The sequence below is a fragment of the Ochotona curzoniae genome, unplaced genomic scaffold (genome assembly GCF_017591425.1).
Source record: "Ochotona curzoniae isolate NIBS_2020 unplaced genomic scaffold, NIBS_Ocur_1.0 contig_908, whole genome shotgun sequence".
NCBI lineage: Eukaryota > Metazoa > Chordata > Mammalia > Lagomorpha > Ochotonidae > Ochotona > Ochotona curzoniae.
In genome coordinates, this window is record NW_024466607.1 from 28,490,145 (window position 1) to 28,509,840 (window position 19,696).

At 43.3% G+C, this 19,696-nt stretch overlaps 1 protein-coding gene across 2 annotated transcripts in view; it reads left to right on the forward strand.

Moving 5' to 3' along the window:
* SLC25A26 (solute carrier family 25 member 26) overlaps nt 1-19,696 on the forward strand; it is a 101,439-nt gene that overhangs the window by 28,172 nt on the left and 53,571 nt on the right. For both annotated transcript variants that reach the window (XM_040994781.1, XM_040994782.1), the window contains 2 exons: nt 2,803-2,907; nt 4,864-4,911. In XM_040994781.1, the coding sequence (XP_040850715.1) occupies nt 2,803-2,907; nt 4,864-4,911 (153 nt within the window). The remainder of the gene's footprint in view (nt 1-2,802; nt 2,908-4,863; nt 4,912-19,696) is intronic.

Genomic DNA, 19,696 nt, shown 5'->3' on the forward strand with positions numbered 1-19,696 from the left:
CAGGTTAGTCCTTGGCAGTTGGCAGATGCCTGAGCATTCACCCCAGCACTGGGGCTGCCACCTGAGCCTGCAGGCCCTCAGCCCGTGCTCACTCCTTCCAGTGTGGGTCCTTTCTGCATGCAGGCGTGGACCGAGCCAGAGTATCCCTGGTAGGAGCTGACCTCAAGCAGAGGTGGGAGCCAAGGCTCCTGGCTCCCTTGCAGAGCAGTGAAGAGGGTTAGCTGTGTCTTGCAGTTTGGGCCAGGATCTGCAAAAGGACATCTGCGGGCATGCATCTGAAGCACAGAGGAGGCTCTTCTCTGCCTGGAGCCCAGTTTTGTTTTGAGAGGATATTGGAGGAGCTAAGAGTTGTCTTTCTGGAGGTACCTGCTGTGCTGGGCCCTGAGCTAGGGTATGCTGCCAGCCTTGGCTCTTCCTTTGTTGAGGCTCTGCACTCGGCTCTAGCGGCTAAAGTCCTTGCCTTGAACGCACAAGGATCCCACATGGGCGCCTGTTCTGGTCCCGGCGGCCCCACTTTCCATCCAGCTCCCTGCTTGTGACCTGGGAAGGCAGTCGAGGATGGCCCAATGCTTTGGGATCCTGCACCCGTGTGGGGGACCTGGAGGAGGTTCCTGGCTCCTGGTTCCGGATCAACACAGCACCGGCCATGGCACTCACTTGGGGAGTGAATCATCGGACGGAAGATCTTCCTGTCTGTCTCTCCTCCTCTCCGTGTATCTGACTTTGTAATAAAAATAAATATTTTTTTAAAAAAGGTCATTTACTGACTTTGCAAAGTGTCATTTACAATCAGTGTTTTGGGTACTTGTGTCTGGAAAGATCCTTGTTTCTGTGAACGTCTTGGAGCATTGCGGATTTCTAGAAGGCGTGAACACTGGGGAATGGGGCGGGGGCATGAAGTGGGACGAAGGCTACAGCAAGAGCAGAGCCAGGAGCAGTGTGGCAGGATGTTGTCTCTGGCAGGAGCTCCTGGACTGCGCTTGGCCGCCAGTTCCTGGGCACCACCACTGCCACAGGCCGCTGCCACAGGCCGCTGCCACAGGCCGCTGCCACAGGCCGCTGCTGTGCCTGGAGAACTGTCCCAGCTGCCATAGAACAGCCCTGCTGCTTTAACGGGAGATAGGGAGCTTTGAGTTACCCACTATCCCACCATGCAGTGTACAGAAATGTAAATACTATGCAAATCGTGGTTAGTCTACTTTGGATTGTTAAAGAAATAACAAATTTGGATTTTTAAAGCAAATAATGAAAAACAGTTATGCATTGTCCAGATTCTTTCTAAAAGAAGGTATTTAGAATTTATCTAAAAGGTTGGATGGTAGGTAGGGGACCAGGGGGAGAGAGGAAAAGGAGGGAGGGAGAGACGTCTAGCTGCTCGCTCTCCTCGGGCTGACACAGGCTGGCTCTCATGTGCTTGGTCCATCTTGTGCCTTCCCAGGCATGTTGGCAAGAAGATGAGTCAGATGTGGATTAGCCACAGCTTGATCTCACATTATAGTTGGGGATTAGTGGTGTGCAGGTGGCAGCTTAACTGGCTTACCGTCTGACCAGGTGTATCTTTTGAAAGGCTGGCGTTGTGACATAGCAGATAAAGCTGTCATGTGCTACACCAGCATCCCCTACTGACAGCTGCTTGCGTCCCAGCTGCTCCATTTCTCTGGTAGTGGCCTGGAAAAATCAGCAGAAGATGCCTCAAGTGTTTGGGTCCCTGCCTCCTAGGTTGGAGACCTGGAAGAAGCTCCTGGCTCCTGGCTTTTGCCTGGCCCAGCCTTGCCCTTGCAGCCACCTAGAGAGTGAACCAACAGATGAAAGATCTCATCTTCTCTCCCTGTACCGTCTGCCTCTCCCTCTGCCTTTTCCTCTCCTTATTTCCATGTAACTCTGACTTTCAAATAAATACATTTTATTTTTATTGGAAAGGCAGATTTATAGAGAGATGGAGAGCGAGAGATCTTCCGCCCACTGGTTTACTCCCCAGATGGCTTCAATGGCTAGAGCTGAGCCCATCTGAAGCCAGGAGCCAGGAGCTTCTTCCAGGTCTCCTATGCGGGTGCAGGGTCCCAAGTCTTCTGGCTGTCCTCTGCCACTTTCCCAGGCCACAGACAGGGGGCTGGATGGGAAGTGGAGCAGCCAGGACACGAACCAGGGCCCATATGAGATCCTGGTGCTTGCAAGGCAAGGGCTTTAGCCACTAGATTTCATGCTGGGCCCAAATAAATATATTTTTAAAAAAATATTTTCAGTGCGTTGTTGGTTGAATCTGTGGGTAAGGAGCCTGCAGGCACCAGAGCCAACTGTATGAGGTTGCTTTGAGAAGTCTGTGGGGTAGACACAGTGGCTCTCTTGCTCGGTGCTGGCTTCCTGCTAGTGCGCCTGGGAGGGCATCAGAGGACGATCCAAACACTTGACCCCTTCTCCCCGCCACCCGCCCCCGCTGCCAGCATGTGTGAAAGGAGAGTGAAAGGCCTGGCTTGGCCCACGCGTGGCTGTGGCAGTCCATGCAAGTGGCCTCATTGTCTCTTCCTTTTTGTTTTTGTCACTCTGCCTTTCAAATGAATAACTTTCAAAAATGTTCTTGGAAAATGAAGTTGTTTTAGTGTAAAAAATAGGAAGCTTATGCATAAGAGGGGTCATCAGAAGTTAATAGAAAACATGAAAGACTTAATGAATTTTTAAGATCTCATTTTCTATGTACTTTTGAAGTATCTGTGTATTAAATTTTTGTTGTAATTTTTACTTATGAAAATATTCCCAGATATAATTATTTCCTTTTCAGATTACAACACCATTTATGCCTTCTAGGTCGCCTGCCTGATTCGAGTTCCCTCTGAGGTGGTTAAACAGAGGGCACAGGTCTCTGCCTCTGCCAGAACATTGCAGATTTTCTCAAACATCTTATGTGAAGAGGTAAGATGGATTTTTTTCAGCTTGCTTTCTTTTCTTAAAGCTTTTGTAAGTAGCTAGTGTGGATGCTTCAAGCTCAGGAGCCGTAAAGAAAACTGGAACTAAGTTTAATAGCCAATGACTAATTTTTTTTCGTAAAATGATCTTTATTTTTTTTTCCTTATTTGTTTTGAATTTTTCTTTTTCACATTTCAAAACGCATGCGTCATGAGTGTGACTATTGCCTTTTTGTCCTGAATTGTTCTCTTCCTTTTAGAATAAGATCCTAACCGATTGAAAGTGTGTAATGTGGAGAGTAATATCATATTAAAATGGCACTACAGAATTTGAAGGTCTCAGTATAGCAGTGAGCTAGGAACGCAGACCAGCACCATACCATTTATATCAGAGTGTGAGTTCTGATTTGCTGATTCATTGAAGCTGGGAATCAGACATTAATCTTTTGGGCTGTGTGACTAGGGAGCACCTAGCCGCCTTCCTTGTATCTGTACAGAAGGCTTTTTGTAAAAGTAGAGATTAAGTTACAAAGATATTTCAATGAATTCAGTTCCAGAAAAGTAGTTCTTAATTGTCTGCGAATTAGGTGAGGAGACATCAAATATGAATATACATATGAGGTCAGTCTAGTGGTTGGTTAAATAAATAAATCAGAGCTTGGAAATGTTTAAACTGTTGAGCATATTAATGAATTTCTGATGCTTAAAGCTTTGCAATGTAAATCTATTTGTAATGCTTTTGGAAATATATTTAAAGAATCTGAAATGTCTTTTAAGGGGAAGAATGTTGAATAATAGCAGCAGAAATAAAAATAACATGTAGGTCTCTTTTAAAAGAATTATTTATTTGAAAGACACAGTTACAGAGGGAGGGAGAGAGAATGAACTATCCAGTGGTTCATTCCTTGAGTGGCTGCAGAGGTCAGGGCTGAGCCAGACCAAAGCCAGGTCTTTTCCTGGGTCTGCCACGTGGGTGGCCAAAGCCTGCGTGCTTGGGCTGTCTTTCATTGCCTCCCCCCACTCCCCGCCGCCTTTTATTGGAAGTGCAGCAGCCGAGACATAAACTTGTACCCAAATGGGATGTTGGTGTCACAAGCAGTGATTTCACGTGCTATGCCATGATGCCAGGCCATAATGAACTGCATCATTAGAGACACTCTATTTGGAAGGGAGCCATTATGAGCCAATGTGCCATGGGTGGGTTTTTAACTTGTAAAGAATGTATTTTATTTGTTTGAAAGGCAGAGCTGGAGAGGGGGAGAGACAGAGAAAGAGGTCTATTTGATGGTTCCTCCCCAAATGGCTGGAGTGGGTTATGCTCAGCTCAGAAGCCTGGAACTCCATTTGGGTCTTCCATATAGATTGCTTAAGTGCTTAAGTTATCTACTGCTGCTTTCTCAGGCAGAAGTAGGGAGCTGGATCAGAAGTGGAGTGACTGGGACCCAAACTGGCATGTATGTGGGATGCTAGCATCACAGGCAGTGGCTTAACTTGCTGTGCCATGAAATCTGGCCTGGTTTGTAAAATTTAATCTCTTAAAAAATATTGTAGGTCTAGCACAGTGGTGCACTGCAGTGCTAGCATCTGATGTGGGTGTCAGTTTGGGTCCCAGATGCTCTGCTTCTGCTCCAGTTCTCTACTTAAGGACTAGGGGAGAGTGCATGATGGCCCAGGTGCTTGGGACCCTGTACCTGGAAGAAGCTCTTGGCTCCCAGATTTGGATCAGTTCAGCTCTGGCTCTGGTAGCCATTTAGGGAGTGAACCAGCAGATGGAAGACCTCTGTCACTCCTCTCTCTATAAAATCTACCTTTCAAATAAAAATTTTAAAAAGGTTTTAAAAAAATAGAATACGGTAAACATTTTGGGATTCAAACTTCAGTGCAGGTAAATTTGCTTTATTCAGAATGTCACTCAGAGATCATTGCTATCCTCCCTTTCTGAGCTCTTGCCTTTTTATTTCAGGGTATCCAAGGATTATATCGAGGCTACAAAAGCACAGTTTTAAGAGAGGTAATTCACATAATTTATTCTATAGAGGGACAAAAGAATGATGTAGTCTTTTTAGTAAATTGATACTTCTTAGTACATTTACATTTGTAAATTCTTAGTACAAAATACATTTGAACAAACTTGTTTAAAAATGGAGAAAAAATTGTTGAGTCTTGTCTTGGTTCCTGCACATGAGAGAATGGCAAAGTGGGCTTGCTGGCAGAGCAGTGCTGGTGATTGGCGTGGCCTGCAATCTCCTTGTTATTCTGTGTCTGGCGGCTTGAATGTTAAGAAATAGTGATCATGGGCAGGACACCTTGTTAATTACTGTAACATGGAGAAGTAAGGAAAAGTTAGTACTGGCAGAAACAAATGCCCCCGAAACGTGCATCTCGTTGGCTCTGGGCTTCCTTCTTTAAAGCGTGCTAAGCAGCTCTGTCAGGGCTTGCCAGGGCAGTGTGTTTTGGGGGCAGCTGCTACCCTTTTCTGTGCCTTCTAACTCTAAACTTGGATTCATTGTGTGGGAGATCATCTTGTTGTGTTTGGTTGAAAAAGCAAAACTTTCCCTCAAATAAGTTACAGAGGGGATGGAGGATGCAGAGAGATCTGTCTGCTGGCTCATGGCTCTAGGGGCTGCGATGGTCAGGGCGGGGGTCAGGCCAAAGCTAGGCGCCTGGAGCTCCATCCAGACCTCCCACATGGACTGAGGGACCATGGACTTGGGTCATTTTCTGCTGCTTTTCTGGGTGCATTGTCAGGGAGCTGGATTGGAAATGGAGCAGCCAGGACTGGCGCCAATACTCATGTTGGAAGCCAGTGTTACCTCACTACGCCACAATGCTAACTTCCGTAAAAACGCTGTTAATTCAGATAAAGATTGTCCATTTTGAATGTTGAAATTCTTCACTTTATTTCCAGTTGTCCTTTTTATTTTATTTTTTTTTTAAAGATTTATTTTTATTATTTTTTATTGGAAAGGCGGATATACAGAGAGGAGAGACAGAGAGGAAGATCTTCCGTCCGATGATTCACTCCCCAAGTGAGCCGCAACGGGCCGATACTATGCCGATCCGAAGCCAGGAGCCTCTTCCGGGTCTCCCACGCGGGTGCAGGGTCCCAAAGCTTTGGGCCGTCCTCGACTGCTTTCCCAGGCCACAGGCAGGGAGCTGGAAGGGAAGCGGGGCTGCCGGGATTAGAACCGGCGCCCATATGGGATCCCGGGCGTGCAAGGCGAGGACTTAACCACTTGCGCCACCGCGCCGGGCCCTGTCCTTTTTATTTTTAAATTCCAGTTTTAATGATATACCAGCATTGTTACATGTGATTTAGGACTGATTTCCATAAGGTAACAATCTGTAGTATACTGTATGTGGTGTTTGTTTATTTTATTAAGATTTATTTATTTGGGGCCCAGTGTGGTAGCCTAGCGGCTAAAGTCCTTGCCTTGAATCCATAAAGACGCCGGTTCTAATCCCGGCGGCCTCGCTTCCCATCCAGCTCCCTGCTTGTGGCCTGAGAAAGCAGTCGAGGACGGCCCAAAGCCTTGGGGCCCTGTACCACGTGGGAGACCCAAATGAGGCTCCTGGCTTCAGCTCTGCTCGGCTGCAGCCATTGCAGCCACTTGGAGTGAATCATTGGACAGATGATCTTTCTCTGTCTCCCCCCCCCCCCCGTATACCTGACTGTCCAACAAGATTTGTTTATTTGAAGCCTAGGATTTAGAGAGCACGAGCTTCCATCCACTGGTTCACAATCCAGAGGGCTGCAGTGGGCAGAGCTTGGCCTGTCCTAAGCTTGGTTCCATGAGCTTCTTCCAAGTCTTCCACGGGGGTGCAGGGGCTGAAGAACTTGGGCCATCTCTCAGTGTTTTCCCAGGTGCATTTTCAGGGCCTGGATCAGAAGTGGAGCAGTCAGGACTCAAACCCATGTCTCTATGAAATGCCGGTGTCACAGGGCAGCTTTACCTGCTGTGATGTCACACTGGCCCTGATGGTGTTGATTTTTAAAGTATTTGTTTTGGTGGTTAACTGAGTTTTTCAGGGGTGTGTGTGTGTGTGTGTGTGTGTGTGAGAGAGAGAGAGAGAGAGAGAGAGAGAGAGAGAGAGAGACTTACGTCTTTCAAAACTATCACATCTACTTTAGCTTCATTCTCAGCTCAACTACTGATTGCTGAATCGGTCAGACCTCACCAGGTACAGGTAAAGGGGGAGCAGAAAGGTGGTGCTTATTTTGTCCAAGAGGCACTGAGTAAATGAATCCATTTCATGCCAGCGAAGGCGGATTTTGCATACATACAGATGAAGCACATGTTTCCAACTGTGTTCCATTCTTTTAAAAATTTGTTTTGACACATGTCATGCTGGTAATTAATTTCTAGGTCGCAGTCCTCTCACAAGGAATGACCTTACTGAGATGACTGTGTTTACTCAAAGTGCCAGTGCTTTGTTGCAGATTTAATTGCGGTCTTCTGCATTGTGCGTATTCATAAAAGATACTTCAGACTTGATTTTAGTTGAGGTATTTCTTTTGCAAATATTTCATGATAGAATTGGAGAGGAATTATTGCTGAATGAAACATAGCTTCTTTCCAAAACTAGAAAAATAAGAAGTGATATATCTGCTTTAGGCAGAATTTCTGCATTATGAACAGGTTCTCGCATTAGTCTGACACCAGTATCACTTCTTGCCAAGAGCTCGTTTGTTTCAATAAGAAAAAGCATGGAAATCTTAGAATCACTGAGAACTTTTGCTGTTTATTTTGGGTGCAATTTTTTTCTTTAAAATCATTTTTGTCTCTGTAGCAGTTGCCCATTAGAATGAGATTGAAGTTTGAATCTGTGCATTATAAAATAGATGATGTGTGTTCTTTAGATTCTGTAAATTCTGTCATGCATTTTTATTGCATTTTATGCTTGTGGCGATTGCTTGCTCAATCCCTTAACATCCTAAACTGTGTTAGTTCAGGTGCCTTTTTAGACGGAGTCTGAGTAAGGTCAGCAGATTATACTGTTTGCCTCATCCTTCCAGGATTCGTTTTTGTTATGATCTTGGCCAAATTAGTTGTGGTCCCACACTATGGTGCATTGCGGGTCCGGCATTAAAATGGAGATGCGGAGCTAACTCCTAACTGCTGTCTGTGGCTCAGGTGCTTCCAGGGGGCTCACTGACCTGCAGGTTAGGGGAGAGCAGCCTCATACTGTTGGATGTGAGTTTGAAGGACTTGGATAGAGGGAAAAAGAGAAGCCACTAAATCAAAATGAAATAGGAATCAGTTAAGCTCAGCAAATGTCTTTCATCCCCTCGCTTGTACTCGGCAGTCATGTTTGGAGTGCCCGCTGCGTGTTGAGAATTGTCAGAACATGGGTCCCCCCACAGCGATCACATTGTCGGGGAAGCACGCGGGGAAGTGGATTCGTTACAGTGCAGTGCTGTGATTGCCACAGCAATGGGTGCGTACGAGGTGCAGCTGGGGTGTTAGAAGAACCAATGCTCGAGTGGTACTCAGATGGCATTTGTTCCCTTAATCGAAATGAGTCTTAATTCTTGAACCAATGGCTTTTGGAAATGAGGGAGACAGCCCCTTGTAACGGCCCCAGCAGCACGAGGACGTGGGAGGACGCGTGTCCGTCAGTGGTCTGAGCAGAACTGGGCTTTGCATCTGGAAACAACAGTGGTTTTTCGCTGCCTCGGTGAACCAGGTGAAGGCTCTTGAGGCAAAGTGGGGTGTCTGCCAGCAGGAGAGGTTGAACCTGCAGCCCCAGCTGGACCTTCGCCAGGGGACCAGAGTGGAACACATTGAAAAAGCCGAAAGAAAGAGCCTGTTGAGTATCCCGTGGAGTGGAGAGGATAAATTTTTTTTTGTAAGATTTATTTATTTTTATTGGAAAGGCAGATATACAGAGAGGAAAAGTGACAGAGAGGAAGATCTTCCGTCCAACGATGCACTCCCCAAGTGACCACAGCGTCTGGAGCTGAGCCAACAGAAGCCAGGAGCCTCTTCCAGGTCTCGCACGCGGGTGCAGGGTCCCAAGGCTTTGGGCCGTCCTCGGCTGCTTTCCCAGGCTACAAGCAGGGAGCTGGATGTGAAGTGGAGCTGCCAGGATTAGAAGCAGCAACCATAAAGTTTTCTGGCATGTTTAAGGCAAGAACTTTAGCCATTACACTATTGCACTTAGCCTGAGGGGATGAATTTTTGATGTGTCACTCTTGGCTGGACAACTCTCAAAGTGAAGAGCTGGTTGGAGCCGGCTACTCCTGGTTTCTTTTTGGTAGATGAAAGTAGCCAATGCAGAGCTGGCAGAGTCAGGGTTTTCACCTGCACCCCAGCTTTGTTGCCAGCCATCAGACAGGTTTAACACATGATTTAGCTGCTGTAGAAGCTCATTGATGCCTCTGGTCCTTACATAAAAAAATTACCATTCTGAAAAATTCCCTCCAAAGTGGTTAGAGTAGTGTTCCAAACGTGGATGTTTGCTCTTCTGTCTTCAGACAGTATTACTGGGCTTAGGAACCTTTAAAGATCAAGGCACAAAAAGGTTCCTTCAGGGTCTCCTGTTCAGCTCTGTGGTCTTTCCGCTCAGTGCATTTCCCAGCAACTGCTTGGGTTTTTCCAGAGATGCTCTCCGTAGGTGTCAGCTCTTTTTTGACCTCAGACATCTTGGACATAATTTCATATTATTTCATGAAGAACAGCATCTGTTTTATGATTGTGTATTAACTGTGCTGAACAAATAAACCATTGTTTAACTAGTTTCCCACTGACAGGTATTATAAAGGTAGTGAAATGAATTATACTGTATATCTGTCATTTTGCAAATAATTCAGAATACATTTTTATATGCTAAGAAGTAAAATTACCTAACTAATTGTGTAAGCTTTTGTAATTTTCATAGGTAACAAATTACACTTCATTTCATAGGTGAAACAAATTACCAGTTAACATTTTATTTATTTATCTTTTAAGATTTATTTATTTTTATTGGAAAGGCAAATATACAAAGAGAAGGAGATACAGAAAGATCTTCCGGCTGCTAGTTCACTCCCCAAGTGGTCACAGTGACCAGAACTGAGCCAGTCCAACTCCCACGTGGGTGCAGGTTCCCAAGGCTTTGGGCCATCCTTGACTGCTTTTCCAGGCCACAAGCAGGGAGCTGGATGGGAACCGGGGCCTGTCTGGAATCTGGGTGTGTACCAAGTGAGGACTACCCGTTAGGCTACTGGGGCCCCAATTAACACTTGAACCAGCATAGTAGAACTCTGTTTTGCCCGTCTCACCAAAGGTGCTAGCAGTCTGAGATAGTAATGTCACTGTGCTTTAATTTTAAGATTGGGCTAAGACCTGGTTTACATTGAACTTTTTTTTTTAATATTTCAAATCATTATAACTTGTGAGAATTTAATGATCCATGTACTTTCTGCAATGCCTATCACAGAATATATGCTCAAGAAATGTTAGTTAAGGTTTTGAGTATTCTTGATAACCGAAAGAGTCTTGAAACTAAAGCATACCTAACTGCCCATTCCCAGCTGTTGCTGCTGACAAAGTTTTTAATCTTTCCCAGCCCAGGTTGCCCCCTGAGCAAGTAACTTGGCTGAGACTGTAGTGCCCCTTAAAGTAGTCCTGGGAGGCAGGTCTCAGAGCAGTGCAGCCTGCCAGCGGAGTCAGAAAGTGAGCCTGCTTCTAACGAGTCAGCTTCTGCAGTGGGGTTGTTGGAACCTTCGCGTCAGTGTGAAACGGGTGAATCCTGGTTGGTGAGAACTGCTGCTGGCTGGGAGGGAGCGAGCGGTCATAGCGCCGTCTCTCTCCCGGCTCCTTGGCTACGCTCTGGAGAGTATTTCATCCACGTGTTTATAGAGAAGAGCTGCTGCCCTGGCAGCAAATTGCGCGTTTTATACAGTGGCTGCTGCCGATGGCAAAAGAACATATTGACATTATAGTGCAAAGTTGCTCTAATTGCCGGGCTAATCAGAATTGTCAGTGGAAGTGGGTTAGTAAAATGTGAAGATTCTTCTTTTGTAAATCAAATTGATAATTCACTGGAATTTGTTCTGAAAACAATATTAACCATTTTGAGGGGAATTTTCTTGCTGGGATTGCAACATTTGAATATTTTCCATTGAAAAACTTTCTGAACGCAATTGTAACAACAACTTTTGCTTTCTCCTAAAGTCTGTTTTCTGATTCCTGCTTTCGTGATAGTAAAAGCACAATTTTCAGAGTGTCATCTGATTTATACTTCTTTTCTCTTTGTATCAGTGTGCATGTTTCTATAAAATTGATTTCTTGAAGTTCCTATTTCTTTGATTTTGATTATACGTGTTTTCCAAAATGACACAGTTCCTTTTTTTTTTTAAGATTTATTGTTATTATTTTTTAATTGGAAAGGCGGATATACAGAGAGGAGAGACAGAGAGGAAGATCTTCCATCCGATGATTCACTCCCCAAGTGAGTGCAATGGCCGATGCTATGCCGATCCGAAGCCAGGAGCCTCTTCCGGGTCTCCCATGCGGGTGCAGGGTCCCAAAGCATTGGGCCGTCCTCATCTGCTTTCCCGGGTCACAGGCAGGGAGCTGGAAGGGAAGCGGGGCTGCAGGGATAGAACCGGTACCCATATGGGATCCCGGGCGTGCAAGGCGAGGACCTTAACCACTGCGCCACCGCGCCGGGCCCCAAAATGACACATTTCTTAAACAGTTCATCAGTTTTAGGTCTGTAGCTTGCACAGGTGTTAGCAGAATACCTTCGTTCTTTTATCTCTGCTTGATTTGTTGAATGACTGCTGGACACCGTGATCTTTCCGAGCGGCAGAGACGCTCCTCCTCAGGGCAGTGGCCCAGCTTTGAGCCTACTCAGTTGTTGTGATCTTTGCATTCGATAGGTGATGAGTACCAAAAAGTCTGTAATTTTCTGAAGTTCCTATCTTAAATCATGAAAAAAAGTTTTTATTGGTCTGATTTCCTAAGAAAAGTAGTAACTTGCAGTTATGCACTTCAGTTCTACATCTTGGCCATTTTTGTCCAAAAAAGAAAAAAGTGATGAGAAATCTTTCCAAACTTTAAATATGAAGTTGTTTTTCAGTAAAAATCCCATGCAAACATATTGAACCCTATTTTAATCCTACATAATTCATTTTATTAACTATGACCAAATAGAACATCTGTTAAAATTCCATAATGTTAGCTTCATGGGAAAAAGGAAAAACTCCTTGTTTGCTCTTGGAATTTGTCCATTGTTTTATTTTCTGGCTCTCAGTAAATGTATAATGAGACATTGTTATTAGTGGGAACATTAAACAAATGAAAATGACATTTCCCCTTTAATCACCGAGATTTACACTTAATTGCATTTATATTATGAAAACGTTATTTGCAGAGGTGTTCTGTGAAGGATGAGTGATCTTTCAGTTCATCATTTAAGAACCTCAAATTAGCATTCTTCAGATATGGATTTGAGCCTACAGTTTTTCATCATTTCTTAAGTAAACATATTTTTTGGAGGGACAAATCAGAGAAATTATTTTTATATGGAAGAATGGCTTGAGTCTCTCCCTGCGCTGTTTCTGATGTTTTGTTTACGTGAAGCCAGCTGTTACTTCCTCTTCTCGCTCTGGTGGGTTGCAGCCGCCTTGGGAGGAGGCTGTGCTAGGGCTCCTGATCTGCAGTTGCTCTGCTGTGTCTTGAGGGCTACAGTCCCCATGTGCGGGTTTATGTGGATGTAAACACAATAATCCGGGGAATCTGTTGGGTAAAGTGGAAAATCTTTGGATTTTCATTTTAAACGTTAACAATTGTCTGTGGCGCTCACAGAGCCCTGTGTTTGTTGTTCCTTTGTGTTTTCCGTTCCATCTGAAATATCCCCCCTTCCTCCTTGTGGGCTAGTATGGATCACATTTAGGCTGCATATAACAGAATAGGACTATCGCAGTTTCACCAAATAAGTTTTGTGTTTTTTTTTTTTAAATAGAAATCTGATGATATCCTGTCTCTGGCTAGTATACTGTTTAAATGTACTGTATTTCAGTTGACAAAATGGCTGCTGTAGCTTTAGGCATCATGGTCCCATTTCCAGAATAAAGCAGCGGAGGAGGCCGTACCAGCTAGTTGCCTCTAATATTCTAATGTTTGTTTTTGAAAACAGTAAGCCAAGGCTTAGAAAATTGAGTTATACATTGAACATCCCTAATCCAGAAGTCTGCAATATGGAATGCTGTGGAGTCTGAGTCCTCTTGAGTGAGATTCTGATGCCACAGCAGAAAATTCCCTACCTGTCATCACATGATGGACGTGGTGGGAATGCAGGTGCACTGGCAGCGTTGTTTGGAATTACCTTCAGGCTGTGCCTGTTAGGTGTGTCTTAAATGTAAATGAATTTCATGTTGAGGTGGAGGTTACATCCCTGAGATAACGTTGGCATTTCTATGAAAATATTCAAAATGAAAAATCTGAGCTCTGGAAAATTCTGGTTCCAAACAGTTTGAATAAGGGATGCTGAACTTATTACACAGCTAGGAAATGACAGGAATGGAATTTGGGGTTGAACCTGCATGATTCCAGATACTGTATTCCTGTTCCCTTCCTGTTCGTGTCTTATAGATAAATTCAATGATTTTTGCTCTCTAGAAATGTTCCAATAAGTCCTGGGAAAGTAAAAGGATGGCATATTTCTGAGACTTGGGCCAAATCCCCTGAGCTGGAAGTAGAGCACGATTTCTGAGAAGCTTCTGAGTTGGACTTTCACAGTGCATCAGCATCCTCCTTCACCCAGTCATTAGCAAGGCTACTTAACAATATTCTTACCGATTTTAAATATCTTCCATTTGCTGTACCTCCGAGTGCTTCACTGTATATTCCAAGAAGCAGTGTAGCAGGTGGGAAACAGTTAATATTGGGCATAAAAATGGGTTTTGTAGATAGCTTTGTGATTAGAATTAATTTACTGATCTAGCGGAGAAGCAGGAACTGGTAAACAGAAACTTGTTTTTCCCATTTGAAAATACTCTGCTTTTGGTTAGAGCTGGTTGGTGCAAAATGTTTTTATGAAATAGCACGCTAGAGGGCGCACAGTGCCTGTGTTTTAGAATCAGCAAAGGCGCTTTAACATGCACGAAGCTGGAAGCTCTTGAGTTGTCTGTCTGTCCCATTCAAAAGCACTCAAATAGGAAAGTGAAAACCCAGACATAGTAAGCAGTGTTTTTGGAACCAAGGTATATAAATGAATTTTTATTTCATCTTATGGTGCAGAATTACATTTGTTTATTAGGGTTCTAATTTCTAAAAACTCTTACATGGAAAAATGGAAAGACCCAGCAGTAAGTCAGTGCAGTGAAGCTCTGCAGTCCCATTGCTCAGCTGCAGAAGTTACCAGAATCTGACCAGCGTAGTCCTTCTGTTCTTCCCACACTTCGTTATTATTTTAAAACAAGTACAAACATCTTACTTCATCCAGGAATATTTCATTGTGTACCTCTGAATGATAAGAACTGCAGGTATGTTTAATTTGTCAGAAGTGAGTGTCATAACAGAAAGACAAATGCCACATGATCTCACATGTGGCATGCAGAAAAGTCAAAGAAGCCAAGCTGCACGGAGTTCACGTTGCAGGTGTCAGATCCGGTGAGAGTGCTGAGGAAGGTTTTAATTCGATTGTAATAGTTGTTACACAAGGTGTTCTGTGTCAGACCGTCACATTGTATAGCTTACAGTTTTTGTCAGTTATTTTAAAATATGGCTGTTACAGTCTTAAAATATTTCCTCCAAGCTATTTATCCATTACAAATGGAAAAATAGTCATTTTGCGGTGGAAAAAAATGGCAGAGACTACTTTATCCAAGTTGTTGAGGTCAGCATCACTAGTAATAAGACAACGCTGACATCAGCTCTCCCCGCCCCATGTGATACACCAAGAGGGCACAGTACCACTTAATAGCCTTGTGAAGTTTTGCAAAGGGTCATTGTGATCATGAGGAAACACAAGACAACACAAGACAAGCTGAAATATGACCCAGTGTACAAAATTGGCCAGATAACGAACATTGCAGAGATTAAGGAGACATGGTGAACCGTGCAGTATGTCATTCAGAAGGAATCTGAAGACAGGAAGCACGTCTTAGGGAGAAAACAGGTCAAATCCACGAGGGAGGTATGATTTAACCATTACTATTGTTACAGCCATTTGGGGAGCCAGCGTTGATGATCATACTCTGATCATGTTGTTAACATTAGGAAGGCCAGAAGTAGGCTACACATGAACACTGTATATATTTTACCAACTTTCATGAAAGCCCAAATTGTTTCAAATACTAAGCTAGGAAGAGAATGCTTCTAGGCATCGTGTGAAATTTTCAGTGTATTTTTAAAAATGATCTAGAATGATGACTCATTAAATTTGAAGTTGATTTTTTTAATCCCTGATATGTGCAACTGATAACGAATCAAAAACCATAGCAGCACTTAGGGACGGACAAAGCTTGCGGTCCTGCGTCCCTCGGCTCCTTTGGCTTTGATGATGATGTCCATCCCTCTGGCTAACCTCCTTCAGCCTCTCTCCCTTCGGTTGTCATCTTTAGAGGCATGCAGTCTGCTGAGTTTTGGGATGGAAGAAGTGATGCGGATCCAGTCGCACCCCTTCCTTGACCCGGCTCCTTTCTGGCGTCTCGGTTGTCTCGTACCCCTGCAGTTACAGTGACTTGTTGTGCATTTACAACTTTGTTTCTTATCCCGCACCTTTCAACACCTCCTTTTTCTTCATGTGATGGATCTGTTACTTTTTGCTGTTTTGATCTGCTCATTTTGCAGATCTCACTTCCTCGAAAGGTCTTTCCTTAGATGTACTTTATTAGGTTGACATAAGAATTTTATGTGTTTGTGGCGTACTCTGTGATACTTCAGTACCTATGTCCAATGTGTAACGTTCAAATCAAAGTAAACTTATATGTATTCAGACGTTCAATTTCTTTATGATAGAAGCTTTTAATACCCTTTCTTCTGGCCTTTTTGAAATATTTGGTACGTTATTACTATCGGTAGTCCGTCTGGTGTTCAGTAGCACACCAAAACGTATTTCTCCTATCCAATTTTAAGTTAGAACCTGTTGACCCACTCTACGTACTCCTTCTAACCCCCAATATTGCCTTCAGAATTGCTTTTTTATTTGGTGTGTTCATTTATTGTGTCTGGCCTTCTCTGCATTGCTTTCTTGGCTTGGATTTGCTGTTTGCTGAAGGTTGCAGAACGGATCATGAACGGGGCAGACCGTGACTTTGCAGCCAAACTAGGTTCCAGCTACAAATTTGCCCTGAGGAGCTCACACTTCTGCCTGTGTTCTCACTGAGCAGAAATGCTTTAAGGCATAACAGGTGCAAAAAAATAGCTCATTTGTTTGAAGCATTTTTTATCCTTTTTTTTTTTTTCTGGGGAAATGATCAGATAATTATCTTAAGTGCTCAGAACAGTTTACAAATCTCATCCTACACATGCCTGATGGTAGCCATTAATGATGCTGCCTGGCTTCAAGTCTGTTTCAATGACTTTTTTTTTTTTAAGTAGGAAGGAATTATGTTAATGTTACGGCTCTTAGAAGAGCATTTTGATCTCATCAGTTTTGTGTGTGTACTAATTATGTTTGGGAAATGAGTGGTTACATTGGTCTGTAGGAGTCTTATAAGTGGATTACCAAATTTTCTAACACAGTTTAACCATACCTTGATCCACAGTGCTTCCTGTTTGTCTGCGATTACTTCATACTGCCGTAAGGGTAACAGAATGATGCCCAAATTGATAGGAAATTCATTGTGCTTCACAGGGCAAATTGACTATGGCATCAACTAAGTTGAAGATATAGTACCATCTTTTTAGAGAGGAGACAAAGCTGTATCTCATACTGACTCAGAAAGAGGTGGAAGTTGAATCACGGATGATTTATCCTTTGATTCATCCAGTTGGTTACCAAAGTATTTTCATCATCCTTATTTAGTATGAATTTGAATAAGGTGTTGTAGTACTTGGTATCCATCTCATCCATTTTACATTGGGCTAGTTTTGATTGGGTGCAGACACCATCTAAAGGCTCTGGCACTATTAGCCTTTGGTGAATAGTAAGTTTTCAGTATATTATTTTTCTGAATTTTAAGGAAGAAGTAGAATGAATTCAGCTTCTGTCATATGCTGGAATAAATTATTTTTCATGTTTTTCATTTACTCTTGACAGTAAACCTACAAGGAATTGTTATAGGAACTGATCGTAAAGAATGCACCCTCTACAAATCTAGTCATAGTTCCTTACCTGTCTCAGTTGCTCGTCTGTGCGACGCATGCCGACAGACTTTGCCTATTTACACCTGTGAGAAAACTGACACGTGGTGTAACCGCATCTACAGGAAGTGACGCTGTCCAAATAGGGGCAGAGTTGGACTTGCATTCTTTAAATTTTTTTTTCTCTTTTCATAACAGTGTGGGTGTTCCTTTTTTCCTGGGTGAAATTTTAAAGTGAATGGTACCAAATTCTTGTCTTCTCCCTCTTCAGATGTGTATTTTGGAAAATTACAATTTGCAGGAAGTTAAAACATGTCTTTCCTCGACATTCACCAATTAACCTTTTGCTTCCTCTTTAGCTTCCTTTCTCTGCCTTTCCTCTTTAAGTATTTTTAGTAGGAAACATAAAACAATTACTTATTAAACTTTCAGTGTCTGTCTTACAAGAGTTAAGCCATACTTCTCAGTCGTAAATACCATTATCATGCCCAAGAAGTTTAACTGTACCATATTAGTATTATCTAATATATGGTCAGTTTTTTGTATTCCAATAATAAAAGCTTGTAATATTTTTCTTTCCTTAGAGTAAGTCAAGGATCATATGTTTGGTTGTTAGGGTTTCAGCCTTTATCTGGCTTGTCAGATTACATTGCAATTAGGTTTTTTGTTTTTTGTTTTTAACAGATTCCACATTCATTGTAAACATTCTCACATGTTTTCATATGATATTTCATATTTTTCAAATGAATAATACATTTCTTTTAAGATTGAGAAGTCAGATAATACAGAGAGGAGGAGAGACAGGAAGATCTTCCATCTGCTACTTCACTCCCCAAGTGACCACAACAACTAGGGCTGTGCTGTTTAGAAGCCAGGAGCTTGGAGCTTTCTCTGGGTCTCCCTTGCGGGTGCAGGGACCCAAGGCTTTGGGCCATCCCCCGGTGCTTTCCCAGGCCGCAAGCAGGGAAGCTGGATGGAAAGTGGGATTGCCGGGATTAGAACCAGTGCCCATATGGGATCCTGGCTCATGCAAAGCAAGGACTTTAGTCTCCAGTCTGATCTCCAGGCCTGATATTTCATATTTTGTTGTATCAGGAGGCACATAATGTCCCATATGTGGTGAGGCTGAGATTAATCATTTAAGTTGATATTCTCTAGTTTTCTGTATACCAAAAGTTCTTCTTTAATAAGTAATCTATGGAGTACTAGTTTGAGACTTACTAGTTAGCTCCTTCTCCACACTTAATCTTAGGCCGAGAAGTGATAGCCTCTTCTCCAGTCATCTTTAACCTAATAGTATTCACATCTGTAGATACTGCCTGAGGCATGTATTACATTGGTCGTTGCATAATGGTGATTTTCCTAATGCTGTGTGAATTTATTAGCCGAAACTTTTCAGTAAAGAAGAGCTTTCTTTGCCACTCCTTAAATTTTGTTTTAAGTAGCCCTGCTGCTTTCTGATTTTGTAGATTGTAATTATGAATGATACAATTCACCTGTGTAAAGTGATGTTTGGGGAGGGGAGTTGGAGTATAGTCACAGGCAAGTGCAGCCATCACCCAGTGATACTATTCTTTTTTTAGTTAAATAATTGTTGTCTTTCACTATTATTAGTCTTTTTGAAGCTTAAAGTTTACCAAATTTGATCAGTGGGAGCCTCTCCCGGCTTGTCTTTTCTTCATTTTAATGTTTTTCTGTATTTGGAAGGCAGAGATGTAGAAAATGATCGTGATGTGCAGCTTTGCCCTCCGCGTCTCTGAGCAGCTGGAGCTGGCCCAGGCCAGAGCCGGAAACCCACAGCCCCGTCCACATCTGCCCTGTGCTTGGGGACCCAAGCATTGCTGTCATCCGTTGCCTTCCAGGGTACGCCAGCAGGGATCAGAAGTGGACCAGCAAAGGAAAGCAAGACATCCCGTATGGGATGCAGGTGTCTTAACAGTGTCCCTGCCTCAGACAGCACCCCGGCTTCTCTGTTGTGATGACATTGCCCCTTTAGTCTTTGAGGATCTCCTCATTAGCGTATTGAAGTGTCTCCTTAGCTTGTGCTGCTGCTCCTGCCCAGCAGCTATCTTCTGAGGGAGCCTTAGAATCCTTCTGGGAGGAAGCATTGCTTAGAGACCAAGATACAGGCTTGGGTTATTACTGCATTTAGACTTTCTTATTGGGTGGTGATATGTGTGTGTGTGTGTGTGTGTGTATATATATATATATATATATATATATGAGACTTATTTTTATTGGAAAGGCAGATTTACAGAGAGGAGAGACAAAGATCTTTCCTTTACTAGTTCACTCCCCAAATGGCCACACCAGCTGGAACTAAACTGAACTAAAGCCAGGAGCCAGGAGCTTCTTCCGGATGCTCCCATGTGGGGGCAGGGTCCCAAGGCAGGGTCCTCCACTGCTTTTCCAGGTCTTACGGAACTGGATGGGAAGTAGAGTGGCTGGGAAATGAACCAGCCCCTATGTGGGATCATGGCACTTGTAAGATGAGAATTAGCCAATTGAGCCATTGTGGTGGGCCCTGGGCATATATATTTTAAAGTGATACACATT